The 16,164-nt window shown below is 35.9% G+C and overlaps 1 protein-coding gene across 1 annotated transcript in view; it reads right to left on the reverse strand.

Moving 5' to 3' along the window:
• The window catches only part of BLOC1S5 (biogenesis of lysosomal organelles complex 1 subunit 5), a 61,771-nt gene that overhangs the window by 25,463 nt on the left and 20,144 nt on the right, over positions 1–16,164 (reverse strand). Inside the window, exon 4 of the mRNA XM_043978065.1 lies at positions 8,902–8,960. Coding sequence (XP_043834000.1) covers positions 8,902–8,960 — 59 coding nt within the window. The remainder of the gene's footprint in view (positions 1–8,901; positions 8,961–16,164) is intronic.

The raw sequence follows: 16,164 nt of genomic DNA on the forward strand, positions 1-16,164 counted from the left end.
GTGAGTAAGTTGCTGGCTCTTTTAACAAAAATAAAAAGAAAAATAGAAAATCCACAAAAACAAAGCATTAACATGATCTTATCCCCCATTTGTCTGGTTAAACAGACTAAAATCAAAAATAGGGTAATTAGGGAGTTTAAAAGGTCCATTCGAAAAAATTTAAAGGAAAACACAGCCAGTACGCCAGTACTTAGCAGTTAAAGGGAGAGGGAGGGGAAATTTCTTACCCAACCAGAAGATCAGAAGACTGAAGTTTAGCTTTCCTCTTCGTGGTCAGCCATCTGTTAAGGGCTAAAATTCTAGCTAGTCTGTCTAAAATATCTAATGAGTGGTCGCCAATAAATTATAAGCTTTAGCAAGAGTTAGACTTTTAAGCATTTATTAAGGAGAATAAGAATTTGGTAAAGAGAGAGAGAAAAGGCCTAAATTCCTAGCTATTAAAGGGAGAGCACATTTCTAGCTCCGCTCTCCACCAGAGTCCCGAGGAAAGAGCCCGAGACTGAGCGCCAGTCTCTTCCTTCATCCTCCCACTAGCCCGCGTCACTTCCTGACTCCTGGTCTTGCCCTCAAAGACCTTCCCTTCATGGGCAGAACTCCTCTACAGTAAGTATCCAGCAGGTGGCGTTATTCCAATCGTTACACTTCCTACTTACCTTCTCTTCAAATAGTCCTTCTTTCTCCTTTTAAGATGTAGCAAAGGAGCCATCCTCTTCTTCTTCTTCTTCTTTTTTTTTTGTGGGGCAATGAGGGTTAAGTAACTTGCCCTGGGTCACACAGCTGGTAAGTGTCAAGTGTCTGAGGCTAGACTTGAACTCACGTCCTCCTGAATCCAGGAGTGGTGCTTTATCCACTGCGCCATCCACAGCTTCCTCAATGCTTTATACATTTTTATATGGACCTGTTTCATCTCTCTTTAGAATGTAAGCTCATTACAAGTAAGGACTTTTTCATTCTTTGAATTTGGATCTCCTGCACCTAGTATCTGGCATAGAATAGACACTAAATAAATACTTGATTGGTTAACTAAATTAAACTTAGGTTTTCCATTCCTAGAAGTTCAGTACACATGATATATAGCCACTACCTTTCCATACTGGCTTATACATTAAATGAGATTTATATACATAGCCCATCTATAAAACAGCAAACTTTATTTACATATATTTACCTTACGTAATATAAAAGTCTTTAAAAAGATAACTAACAATGTTGAATTCTACTGTCTCTGTATTTTCAACACAGGAGATGAGAAAATACTCTTAGGCATTAGAGGCCCCAGTGTAGTATACATGATTCAAAAATGAATAAAAAGAACCATTTTTTATAACAAAGTACCAGCATATCAGTAACAATAAGTTAGAAACATTTTTACCTAAAGATATTTCATAGATTACCAAAAAAGTTTTTCTACTTATATTTTTTATTAAAAGAACTGGCTTTTATATTTTCCTTTCCTTTTTTTTTTTTACTTGATGGTTTCTTTATTCCTCAGTGACCACAAAGTCTAGTTATTCAGGAAATGTTTACTAACTGTGTAACTTGGGATGTGTCACCACTTCCCTGTGCATAAGTCAATCCAGCTGGAAAACTGGTTAGATAGAACAGACTTACTGTAAATAGCATTACTGCTCTGAAAAGATAGCCTACAGTCATTAAAATATTTTCATCTATTTATTACAATTTGACTGTTCTGGAGAAATAGTATCTTATCACAAAAGGGGCAGTCAAGCACAAAAAAAGTGAAAGACTATCTTTAGATATTTGGAACTGTAACTATCAGGAAATAATTCCATTTAAAGTCTCAGAAAATGCTTTGTAAATGTGTTTGCATACTGTGGTTAAAGCATCTAAACTCCTAATTACTTCTTATGTAGTCAAGATTTATTAAGGGAGACAGCTACAACTTAATATGCCAAACATAAATCTATCCCAGTGGGATTACAAGAGAAACTTGTTGATAAATGTTATCATACCATCACAGAATGTGAATCCTATTGCTGACTGAAATGATAGGCACAATTTCTGTGTAAAACTTTGAAAAGAGAAGATAGGAAAACCTGTTTAATGGTTTAAGAATGGTCCGGGTAGACTCTTCTGCTTTAGAAAAAATTGGGGTTCAGTATTCTCTGACAATATTACCTGGATCCAAAATGAGTTTTTCATTACCTCAATATGATACAATTAATAACGTTAAGAGTGAAGGATGAAGAAGGGCTAATAATTCAGGGACAGTGGTTTGGAAAATAAAATAACTGCATTCAGGAATTAAAATATTTTGCAAAATACATCATTCAGAATCTCCATTGGACAACTGTTATCACCCATTCAGTACTGAGACTGAGACATGGCCTAGAATTTTTAAGAAGTCATAGCACAAAAACAAATTCATTATATATGTTCAGCACAAATACAAACTGAACATTATCTGAGGATACTGTGGTCTAGACATTAAATTCAAAAGTGTATACTTATATCCATATATACACACATCTTAACAGCACTTATTGTATAGTATATAAATGAAAGACTTTAAAACAAAATGAAATATTTTATATAAAAATGATAGAACAGAAAAAGCTAAATGTATAATAACAAAGACAAGGAAGGAATGATAACCCAATACATGTGAGATAACATATTGTAAGAAATAATTATTAACAATCGATATTTTGGAGTATACCTAGTGTTCTCCCCTTCTTTCACAGTCCTTTCCTCCCCTTGCCACTCCAAAGTCATGTTCTCCTTGTAAGTAAAATTTTATCTGGGTCAAGCCCAAACCAAGCTTACAAAGAATATTGGGTGGTGAGAGGTCAGTTTATCTAGATAACTGAAGGACTTTACTGATGAGATTAAACCACACCTAGGTGGAAACTATTTTGGGTGAGGGGTCCACATTCCTTCTCTGATGTCATCTTGATGTCATAAAGATCTGAATGACCTAAAGCAGGTTATCTGTGGATTTCATTTTAATATAACCCACCTCCAATCACGTCAACCAATTAGATTTGATTGCTATGTGATGGACCTCCTACAGATGGAAAGGCATATAAACTGGGACCCCATCATCATTTGGGGACTTTAGTCTGAGACAGCCAAATGACCATCCCTTTATTAATAATCAGCCAGCCTATAAATAAAATGATTAAATTACTCAGAAACTATGTCTCTCAAATTATTAGTCATCACAATATGTAAAGCATTTTGTAAGCTTTAAAGTGCAATACAGATGTTAGCTGCTATTCTTACATATGTAGGGTAGTAATAATAATAATAATAGGAATCATTTATATAGTGTTTTAAGGTTTGCAAACACTTTACTAACATTATGTTATTTTTACCATCACAACAACCCTGGGAGGTAGGTGCTATTATTATCTCCATTCTACAGATAAGGAAACTGAAGAAAAGATTAAGTCACTTGTCTAGTCACACAGCTAGTATCTGATGCTAATATAAATTACTCACTGGCAAATACCTCTCTATACACGAGATCCCTAATTTTATAACACCCCCAATAATTTCAATATACAATCCTAAATAAAAATTAATTCTGAATAATTAATAACTAAAGATTCTATGTGGCATTCTTGCAGTAGGAATAAGAAATTAATTAGTTAAGAAATCAAAACAGGAAATTACAAATCAAAAAGTAGTAAATCATTGTTCTAGATACTTTCTACTATGTTTAAACATTTTCTCTTCAAATGAAAACCTTTGTAATAATTCATAATTTCTGTGAGCACTTCAATAAGCATTATTAATTTAAACATAACTAAGTAATACTGGTTCAACTCCATAAAATCATCTTTAGAATTTGTTTCCTGCAAAATAAGTCTTTGGGTTTCATTCATTGAAAAAAAGCAAAACATTATTAGAATAATATAAAATATTATTTTGCATATAAAGATGAAGTTTCAAATAAATGTTATATTTCAAACTGAGAAACTTTTGATAAAGATCTGACTGGCTCAAGATTGATTTCAATGTTGCCTTTTATCAAATTTTTTAGTATTTTAGTATAATTAAAAATAAATGTTCCTTTCACCATTAAATTTTAGCTTTTAAATTTTAAAGTAGTCAGAAGGATTTTGTTCCTATGGGAACTAATTCAAGAGGATGAGCAAAGATACTTAATGATCCTAATGCCCTGCTCTTTGTCCCAGTTATATGACCTATATTTCCAGAAGTAGCATTATAACCTAGAGCTTTCCCCCCCACACACAAAATATTCTGAATTTCACTCTTTAATTGGGACAGATGTTAACAATGAAATTAAATTTTTAATAAGGTAACACATTTTATTCTTAATCCTTTTATCATTTTATAAAACAAGCAAAAGGCAGAACTTGATACATCATAAATAAGAAATTGTTCATAGCATTTTATATTACCCATGATTTTCTTCATTATTCCTTTAGCAAGGTTTGGATGGACTGTTAAATGGATCTGCTCCTTGTGTTGTGAAATAAGAGGGTACAAATATCTGCTTCTTTCAGAATCCTCTCCTCACGTAATTTGATAGTTGGAAATTGTTTAGTCCAACCTCCCACCCAATCTTTTCTGCAACATTATGGACTTAAAGTTAGATAGCCTTTACTTGAACCTCACTATTTCCCCAAGCGATCCTTTTCTTTATCAGACAGCTCAAAAAATTAGTGTTTTTATATACTGAACTGAAATCTGCCTTCTTACAACTTCTAACCGGTGGTCTTGCTTGTACCTTCAGGAGACCCAAGGAATAATAATAAGTCTATTACCATTTTCTATATGACAACTCTTCAAATATTCAAAGATAGCTATCATGTTCCCCAATGTTTTCTCTTTTTCAGGTTCAAACATCTACAATTCTTTCAAATACTCACTTGAGAAGGATTTCTAATTTCTTGTCATCCTGGCCACATTTTTCTGAAAGTACTCAAGTTTATAAATGTCCCCCATGCCCCCAAAAATGTGCAACACAGAACTAATGACTTTTTTTTTTGTGTGGGGCAATGGGGGTTAAGTGACTTGCCCAGGGTCACACAGCTAGTAAGTGTTAAGTGTCTGAGGCCGGATTTGAACTCGGGTACTCCTGAATCCAGGGCCAGTGCTTTATCCACTGCGCCACCTAGCCACCCCCACTAATGACTTTTTAAATATGGTGTATCTAGAGCATGCTATAATTCACTTAACATGTCTTCATTTAATAATGTCCACTGTAAATGGACCCTGTGCTAGAAAAAGGAGAGTATATAAATCTAATGTCCCTTTTTAGAAAACCATTGTATTCAGCTGTATAGGGTCTGAGCAATGTGTGTGTGAGCAGTATTACTCAGTGGGATGTTTTGTATATCCTATTTCAGTATCTGTATTAAAAGATTCTCTTTTTTTTAAAAAAAAGAACATCAAAATTTAGATAAAACAAGGACTGTTCTCATGTGGAACTTACTAAAGGAGAAATTAGAGAGGTAGAAAAGGAATGAGGCAAATGTGCTGTTTGAGGAGGAGGGAGGTGTCCATTAAGAAGGGCTGGACAATAGTCTAAGAAATTGGAGAAAAACTAAGGATGATGATGACTAAAGAAAGGCCATTAGATTTACAAATTAGAATATCACTAGTGATCTTTAAGGGAGAAGCTTCAGTAGAGTAGTAAAGGCAGAAACTAGAAGGCAGGTGATAAGGAACAGGAGGGGCAAAGAAGTGGAGGCATCAGGTACAGAAATTTTTTTCAAGAAATGTAAAAGGAAGGAAAGAAGAGAAGTGGACAATAGCTGTACTATTCTAAGTCTGATATAAAGATAAGAAAGCTAGACTTGGAATAATGAGAAGAGCTGGGTAGGAGCTCTGGCACTACCACTTACTAGATATATGACATGAAACAAGTCATTCTTCTCTGGGCCTCTGTTTGCTTGTCTGTAAAATTATCTCTAAGGTCCTTAAAGTTCCAACATTCTATAAATGCCGTCATTCTAATGAAGCAGCCTATGACTATATATCTTTTCCACCACAGTACAGACATAGTGTATTTGTTAAACTAAGATACCTAGGGCTCTTTCATGTGCATTTCTATCAATATAAATAAACTCTATAATGTTAAAATCATTTGTAAAATTGTATTTTATTCCTGCTAAATTTAATCTTATCTGATTCAGCACACCTTCATAACAGATCATTTTGAACCTTGTTTCCATCAACTGGATTTCCTGTTCCTCTTGGCTTTGAATCATCTCCAAATTTTATAAACATGACTTCAATGTCTTCATTCATACCACTGACAAAAATGTACAACAAAACTAGAACAAGGACAAAGCTAACTCATATGCCATTAAATACCTTCTACCAGGGTGACACTGAAATTAATTTGAAGTAATTAATCAATACTCACAGTTATCACTGTGACTTTGCTAAATACACTAACATCATAATGGTATACTGTGACAGTGCCATGATTAATTAACATAATGATCTTATCAAAACAAAAAAAATAAAGTTAGGCAAAATTTGTTCTTAGTGAATCTTTAGATGTTAATGGTCTCTATTTTTTTCTCAAGTGCACTCAAATTATCCATTTAACAAACCATTATAGAATTTTTTTGCAGGAACTAATGAAGTAAAACTTATTTATGAAACCACCTTTTTCAAAAACCGGGACACTTTGTATATACACATACATATTGTGTTATTGTAACAGCTTATTGACGACTTTTCCTTCACCATGTAGGCATTTTCCACTTCCACTACCCTGACTGAACATTCTCTTAAGACAAACAAAAACAACAAAACAAAAACACTGAATACAGATCATATCTGACAATGCATATTATAGTCTTCATGACATTATTCTTAAGGATTATAGACACATCTATATCTTTTCATTTCCTATGACATAATTTGTTTGAGCCTGGAAATTTGAATTTAAACTGGCTACTGACACCTCTCTTAGGCTTCAATTTTTTCTTTCTTGTATTTCTTACCCTTTTCAGTTAGAACATCATTATCCTTAATGGCAAAGATAGAAGCAAAACAAATAGTTCTGCCTTTTCTCAGTCATAAATATACCATCGTTCTTGTTCTCAAGAAATTATAAATGATACATGATAGAGGCAAAATAAATTCCAAGTATTAGAAAACATGCCTTAACATCTTCCTAGATGCTCACAGGGAAACAAGTCTGTAAGCAGTATACCTTCATTTAGTCATTTCTCAACCAAATACCTGAACAAAGGGTAACAGAGAATGGTCTACTACAACTTTCTAGTGAGGTCCTTAATCAGAAAGGTCTATTATGCAATCTCATATACCCTATGGTGAAAATAAATTAAGAATCAGTTATACAGCATGAAATAGCACTATGCCTTCTTCGCAGCTACCTGTAAGAGCCAGTGGCTGAACTATGCTCTTCATTCAAGACATTCAGCAGATCCCCCTAACCTGTGCTATCAGCTTAGAGTGGTTAGCAGCCTTCCAAACTTGCCTGAGTTGGACTAATCAATAATAACCTCTTTTTCATTTATGGATTTTCTTTACACTTTCATTTCAAAACTCAGGTGAATTTTACATATGCCAGACATGATGAAAGGTTTTGGTGAGTTTCTTATCTTGGTATTATCTCAACACAGAATTATCTTGACATAGAATTCAACAGTAAGTAAACTTTAGCCCTGGTTCTCAACAATAAGTAAAATTCATCCTGGTTGAGTCTATTACTCTATTTTTTTTTTTGGATGGTGGCTTTATTGAACTATTTCAAAATTAGTCCTTTCCACTGCTCATTGAAAACTAAATTCCAATGAAATGGAAATGTGAAGAGCATATCTTTTGGAGTTTTTTTGTTTTGTTTGTTTTTTGCAGGCAATGGGGATTAAGTGACTTGCCCAGGGTCACACAGCTAGTAAGTGTCAAGTGTCTGAGGCCGGATTTGAACTCAGGTACTCCTGAATTCAGGGCCGGTGCTTTAACCACTGCGCCATCTAGCTGCCCCGAGCATATCTTTTTGTATGGATGTTATTTCCAGAGTGACTTTAACTCTTTCAACATATTTATATAATTTTAAGTTGAACTTTTGTAAATATAGAACAATTAAAAATATCAGGTATAATTTATGAAAATTTTAAAGTAAAAATACAAACTATCATTAAATGCTTCCTTTTTTGCAAGGAATACATTATATATATACATATATATACATATACATATACATATATATATATATACACACACACACACACACACATATATATACACACACACACACACACACACACACATATATGAAATTTGATGTTTTTGGCTAGCAAGTAAAGATACACATTTCCATTCTGGTGTAAGCCTTATTTTTCCTCTCTTTCACATGAGAACAATGACTTTTAAGAACAAAGGGGGAAAATGCTGAAAGAAAAAAAAGGCCCTGCTCCTTGGAATATGGGTAAGTTAGGCACTCCTACCTCTTTACAAGATCCTTTATCTAAAGCAGGAGCCAGCAAATTCTAGCCGTGGCCAATTTTGCTTGGCTTATAAACTAAGTATAATTTTTACACTTTTAAATACAATAAAACTTTATTTAAAAATGAAAAAGCCATTCTTAGCTCTCTGGCAATTTGCCAACCCCCATGCTAGAGAATTATTTCACCAACTTAAAATCTTTTTAAATGACTAAACGGGATAGACAAAAGACAATTTTTGTTAATATTTTCAGTTTACAATGTAATATTTTAATTGAAAAAAAATTTTTTTTTAATGAGGCAATTGGGGTTAAGTGACTTGCCCAGGGTCACACAGCTAGTAAGTATTAAGTGTCTGAGGCCGGATTTGAACTCAGGTACTCCTGACTCTAGGGCCAGTGCTCTTATCCACTGTGCCACCTAGCTGCCCCAATGTAATAATATTTTAAGTCTAAGATAAATATCCTTTATTCAGTTTTACCTTTCTTTGTTCCTGCTCCTTCTGCTGAAGTTTATGGACTAAATGGCTGGCTGCTTGCACTGCAATAGAATAGAAAGTGATTGTCAGTCTGAGTACAGGGAGAAAAATAGACTCCTATAATTTTAGAGTTGACAAAAACATCAGGGCTCAATTAGTCCAATCCTCTTGATTCAGAGAGTGAGACAGAGAATCAGAAGACACACAGCTAGGTTGGAAATTGAATCAGAAAATGTTAAGGACTTCAAACTATTGTAATATCACTATATATTTTGCAAGTATATTAATTTGCCAAGAAAATGTTTGCCAATACACATAAAAAAGTCACCACAAACACGAAACATTCTAGAAACTAACTAGATAAGGTAAACCTACATATCCCTATGATTACATACCTCAACACTGTTACACAACACACTTCTCAGGATCTAAAAAAATGTAGAATGGCTGATAAGTTAATATTAGAGGCAAATATTTTTCAATCTCTTATTCATATTTCTTTTTCTATTCCAACTGTCACAATTCTAATCTAAGCATCTCTTCACACCTAGACTAGCAGAAGTTTACAAATTGTTTCCCTCATATATAGTCTCTGCTCCTCCAATTTATCCTGTATCCCATAGCCAGATTAGTCTCAGTTCTCCTTTCTAAACCTTACACATTTTTTTGGGGGGGGGGTGTTGTTTTTTTGTTTTTTGCAGGGCAATGAGGTTTAAGTGACTTGTCCAGGGTCACACAGCTAGTAAGTGTCAAGTGTCTGAAGCCATATTTGAACTCAGGTCCTCCTGAATCCAGGGCCGGTGCTTTATCCACTGCACTACCTAGCTGCCCCTAAACCTTATACTTTTAACGTGGCTAGCTCAAGGTTCATCTTTGCATGAACTGTTGTTTTGGTAACCTCATCATATAAGGATTTGCTACTTATTCTGAACTCTGAACATAGATAGTATAACATTATGTGGTAGTTATATACCCATTGAAGATTATTTTTACATATCTTCTACTCAGATAATAAGCTGCTCATGAGAGCAGGCTTTGTGGTTTCTATTTTTTTCATACTTCCATATTAATCCATTTCTTATGTACTTCTATATTTAAAATTAAGGAGGCACTTAAAAGTTTATGATAGGGGCAGCTAGGTGGCGCAGTGGATAAAGCACAAGCCCTGGAGTCAGGAGGACCTGAGTTCAAACCTGGCCTCAGACACTTGACACTTACTAACTGTGTGACCCTGGGCAAGTCACTTAACCCCAATTGCCTCACCAAAAAAATAATTAATAAATTAATAAAAGTTTATGATAAAAAAGTTTAAAAGGAAGGGGGCCTAAGAAAACCAGATTCCAAACTATGTTATAAGACAGTAATCACCAAAATAATTTGGTACTGGTTAAAAAAAGAGAGGTCAACAGTAGAGCAAATCACATACTGTCAATAGGCAATCACAATGTCACAAGACTTATGTGAAAACCAGGTTTATTATAAGAGAAATGAACATGCATGTGGAATCCCAAGGATTCCCTGTTTTTACATAAGTTTACATTTTTATAGTAGCAGAACAAAGGGAGGAGGGGATACCAGGAAAGAGTTCAACATGGGAGTGGGAATGGTGCAGCAAAGGAAGGGAAAAGGACAAGATCACTCCCCAAAGGAAGGAGGAAGGTGATGGCAAAAGCTTCGTTCTTTCCCCTTGGAAACTGTTACAACTATGAAAATAGGAGGGTCTGCTTATCTGCAAAAGACTCCAACAGCACAAGCATTATCCCAACGTGGCACAGAATGGCTGGCACCTGTCTGGCCTCCCAAGAACACACAGGGAGTCCAGCTTGAGGTGTATAACAAATTGTCAGATCAGGGCCTCCTGCATGCTCTGGGTCCATTGTTTCTAGAAAATATGGCAACTCAAAAAGACAAGAGGACCCCTTAACAGCCCTTGACAATATATAACATATAGAAGCAAAAGAACCTAGTAGCCTAATGTAAAGACTATAGCTTCAGGGGTAACAACTCATTATTTGACAAAAACTTCTCAGAAAACTGAAAGGAAGTCTGACAGATACTAGGTTTAGACTAATAGTTTGCATCACGTGCAAATAAGCTCCAAATTGTTATGTGATCTAGATTCAAAAGGTCACATCATAAATAAGTTATCAGGAAGAAATTACCTTTCAAATATACAAAGAAGGGAAGAGTTTATAACCAAACAAAGGATAAAACAGGATCACTGAAGAAAAAAAGACAATTATGGGTTCATAAAAGAAAACAACTTTTGGCAGCAAAAAATTTTTGCAGCAAATTTTTCTGATGAAGGTTCAAGACATATTAGGAACTGATTGAAATTTATAAGAATAAGAGCCATTGCTCATTTGATAAATACTCAAAAGATAAGAAGAGGTAGTTTTGGGGTAGCCTAGGTGGCGCAGTGGATAGAGCACCGGCCCTGGAGTCAGGAGGACCTGAGTTCAAATCCGGCCTTAGACACTTAAAAAACTTACTAGCTGTGTGACCGTAGGCAAGTCACTTAACCCCAACTGCCTCACCAAAAAAACAAAAACAAGAAGAGGTAGTTTTTACTCTTCATTTCCCATAAGCTGCACCCTTTGGATTTGACTCTACTATCATCATTCTCTGTCAAGAAAAGCTTATCATCAAGAAATTCATCATGACAGAGATTGCATCAGCTTTGATACCCTCAGTTGCCTTTTCCCTTCTGATTGGAGAGCTAGAGAGAAGAGCAAAAAAGGACAAAAAGCCTCCATTTAAAGAAGGATCTGAAGTTCAGCCAACTCTTGATTAGCCACCATCTCCACTAACTGGATTGGACTCCACCATCATCATGAGTCTCCCAGGTACCTTCTTCTTCCTACTTCCTTTTCGGCTCTCTTTTGCGTGTTACCTTTCCCCATTACATTGCAAGTTCCTTGAGAGCAGAGACTATGTTCCTTTATCTTATTAAATCCCTAGCCTTTAGCACAGTGCTTGACACACTATAGATACTTAAGAAATGTGTAGTGTAGATGGCAGAGGAAAAGCAGTAAACTCTTGGGGCTCCCAATATGATCACACCCAAAACCTCCAAATAATGCCATAAGACAATTCCTGGAGCAGCAGAACCCACAAAATAATGAAGTAAGATCATTTTCCAGGCAAGGATAGCTTAGAAATGAGGCAGGAAAGGTCTGCTGTATTGTGGAATGAGTGGAACCTAGCCCTGAGGCTTTGCTGACAGAGATCCAGCTCCAGGCCATGCCAGAGAAGGAGACTTCTGGAGCTTCTGAATGAGCTACAGCTGTGGCTAACTCAGCTCACAGTCTGGAGAGAGGGTCAAGTAGTTGGCCAGGGGTGGGGGGGAATTACAGGGGTCTTTGCTGGCACTGAGGTGGAACTCTGATGTTTGGCCTGGGCCCATATATAGGACACAGTCTTAGGTGGTGGTCCTAAGTGGGGGAGGGACATAGGCACACCTGTGCTTGCAACCAAAGTAAACCAGATTTGTTTCTGGGTTAAAAAGCAAGCAGCCTGTGGTTACTTACAGACCAGAACACAGACCAGGTGAGTTGAGAATGTGCCTCTCCTTTAATCTTACCACCTGGGACTCCCTGAAGCTTGGGATAGTGTGTCCTGGAGGCAATGCCCCACTTTAAGAAGGAATTGTACCACCTAGGACCCCCTGAAGCTTGGGACAGTGCATCCAGGAAGCAGTGCCCCACTTTAAGGAGTCAAAAGTCAAGAAATAGGCTGGCAAGATGAGCAGGCAGAAAAAAATGCAGGCCCTAAAAAGTTTCTTTGGTGACAAGGAAGATGGAGGTACATACTCAGAAGAGGATAGCAACGTCAGGGCTCTTATATCCAAAGCTTCCAAGAAAAATATGAATTGGTCTTAGGCCATAGAAGCACTCAAAAACGACTTTGGATAAGGTAAGAGAAGTAGAGGAAAAAATAGAAAGAGAAATGAGAGTAATGCAGGAAAGTCATGAAAAAAAGTCAACAGCTTGAAAAGTCAAATGGAAAAGCTCTCTGAAGAAAATAATTGCCTAAGAATTAGGATTGAACAAATGGAAGCTAATGACTTTATAAGAAACCAATACACAATAAAGCAAATCCAAATGAATGAAACAATAGAAGGCAATGTGAAATATCTTCTTGGAAAAACAGCTGACATGGAAAATAGATCCAAGAGAGATAATTTGAAAATTACTGGACTACCTGAAAACCATGATCAAAATAAGAGCTTAGACATCATCTTCCAAGAGATTGTCAGGGAAAATTGCCCTGATATTCTAGAAGTAGAAGGTAAAATAGAAATTGAAAGAATCCACCAATCACCTCCTGAAAGAGATCCCAAAAGGAAAACTTCTAGGAATATTATAGCCAAATTCTAGAGCTCCCAGGTCAAGGAGATATTATTGCAAACAGCCAGAAAGAAACAATTCAAGTACCGTGGAGCCACAGTCAGGATAGCACAAGATCTATCAGCTTCTACATTAAAGGATCAGAGGGCATGGAATATATTCCTGAGGGCAAAGGAACTGGGATTACAACCAAGAATCACCTACTCAAGCAAAACTGTGTATGATCTTTTCACAGTAAAAAATGGTACTTGAATGAAAAAGAGAACTTTCAGGCATTCATGATGAAAAGACCTGAACTGAACAGAAAATTTGACTTTCAAATATAAGACCCTAGAGAAGCATAAAAAGGTAAAAAGGAAAAAGAAATCACGAGGGATGTTACAAGGTTAAACTGTTTACATTTCTACATGGGAAGATGATATATCTAACTCATAAAAACTCTCAGTATTAGGGCAGATGATAGGAATAAATTTAGACAGAGGCTATGGGTGGGAATTGATTATGAAGGGATGATATCTGAAAAGCATTTATTTTTTGGGTTTATTTTTTTGTGGGGCAGTCAGAGGTGGGTGGTATGCCCAGGGTCATGCAGATGGTGTCTTGTGTCTGAGGTCGGATTTGAACTTGGGTCCTCCTGGGTCCAGGGGGGGTGCTTTGTCCACTGTGTCACCTAGCTGCCCTATGATGACATCTTTAAAATAAAATTAAGTGGTGAGAGGATTGCACAGGGAGAAAGGGAAAGGGAGAGGTGAAATGGGGTAAAATATCTCACATAAAAGAAGCAAGAAAAAGCTTATAGATCGAAGGAAAAGTTGGAGGAGGAGTGGCGGAGCAAATGAGCTTCACACTCATCAGAATTATCTCAAAGAGGGAATAACATACACACTCAAGTGGGTAATGTATCTTGCCCTGCAGGAAAGTGGGAAGGGAAGGAGATGGGGGGGAGGGATGAAGGAAGGGAGGGCAGATTGGAGGAGGGATAATTGGAAGTAAAACACCTTTGAGGAGGGATAGGGTAAAAGAAGATAGGAAATGGAGTGAATATCATGGGAAGCAAATAGGATGGAGAGAAACACAGTTAGCAATAGTAACTGGGGAAAAAAATTTGAAGCAGAGGCAAGAGCAATCTAAGATGAGGATGAGGATGCTGATGGCGGTGGTGGTATTTACTTTGTTGGGCTATTGTGTAGAAAATTCTTTGTCAGGTATAAGGTACTATATAGATATTGGCTATTATTATTGCAATAATCAACCTCATGGGTGTTTTGTAAGGAAATTTCCCTTTAAAGTGCTATATAAATATAGTTTACTATAAAAAAAAGATGAGCAGGATGCTATCAGAAAAGCCTAGAAAGACTTACATGAACTGAAGCAAAGTGAAATGTACTGTATACAAAATAACAGCAATATTATAGGATGATCTGCTATGAATGATTTAGTTATTTTCAGCTGTGCAGTGATCCAACTCTGAAGGACTTATGAAAAAAATACAATTCATCTACAGAGAAAGAACTGATGGTATCTGAATACAGATGGCAGTATATTTTGTTGCTGTTCCTATTTCTAAAGTTTTTTTGTCTCATACGTTTTGTACAACTGTACATGTATAGCTTATGCTGAACTGCTTGAGTTCTTAAGGGGGGTAGGGAGGGAAGAAGAGAATTTGGAACACAAAGTTATAAAAATTGATGTTACAATTTGTTTTCACATGTAAGGTGGCAAAAAATTCTAAATAAATAAATGATATAAAAAAAGAAATGTGTAGTGTAGTGCAGTGTATTCAAGGGAAGAAATCTATGCCATCAATAACCATATGAAAAAAATTGCTACAAAAATCACTAATAATTAGAAAAATAGAAATTAAGGCAACCCAGAGGTTTTATCTCATACCAAGCAGATTAGAAAAACTGACAAAAAAAGGAACATAAAAAATGATGAGTGAGTTTTGATAAAACAGGTACATTAATGCACTACTGGTGGAACTATGAACTGGTCCACCTCTTCTGGAAAACAATTTGAAACTACACCCCAAATAGTCCATATTTAGAACCTACTATAAGCCGGGTACTGTGCTAAACAGTGGGGAACACAAGAAGTGGGGGGAAAAAAACTGTCCTTGTCCTTAAAGGGCTCATGATTTAATGAGGGAGACATTATCAAACTGTACATATCTTTGGACTCAACAATACCACCACCAAATCAATAACCAAAAAAAAATAAAAGAGGGAAAATACTCTTATATTAAAAAATATATGCATAACAGCTCTTTTTATGGTTGCGAAGAGTTAGAAACTAAGGATGTGTTCATTAACTAGAGAATGGGTGAATAAAGAAAGTATATGAATATAATGTTATACCACTGCAGTAACAAATAATGAGGTAGATGGTTTCAGAGAAACCTGGGCAAATCTGTATGAAATGATGCAGAGTAAAGTGTGCAGGAAAGCAATTTACACTATGACATCATTGTAAAACTGAACAACTTTGAAAGACTTAAGAACCTTAATTAATGCAGTGACCAACCACGTTTCAAAGAAACTTGATGAAGAATGCTATCACTTCTAGAAAGACAGGTGATGGACTAGATATGTAGAATATGACAAGTATTTTTGGATATAGCCATATGGGAATTTGTTTTGCTTGACTATTCATATTTGCAACAATGTTTTTTTCTTTCTTTTTTTCCAATTTTGAAAAAAGAATTAAATCTAAAAAACCCCAAACAAACAAACCCCCAAACCAGCAAAAGAGATAAAGAGGAAAGTCCACCAGAACATGAGGTGGATTCCTTTAGAAGGATTTATAGGAAGGTATGGACAAAAGTCACAGAAAATGAGGAAGGACAAAGATAATGGGATCACCAAATTTGAAAATGATATCAAACTGAGAGTGTTAACAATGGTATTGGATGGCAAAG

Source organism: Dromiciops gliroides, chromosome 1, assembly GCF_019393635.1.
Source record: "Dromiciops gliroides isolate mDroGli1 chromosome 1, mDroGli1.pri, whole genome shotgun sequence".
Taxonomy (NCBI): Eukaryota; Metazoa; Chordata; class Mammalia; order Microbiotheria; family Microbiotheriidae; genus Dromiciops; species Dromiciops gliroides.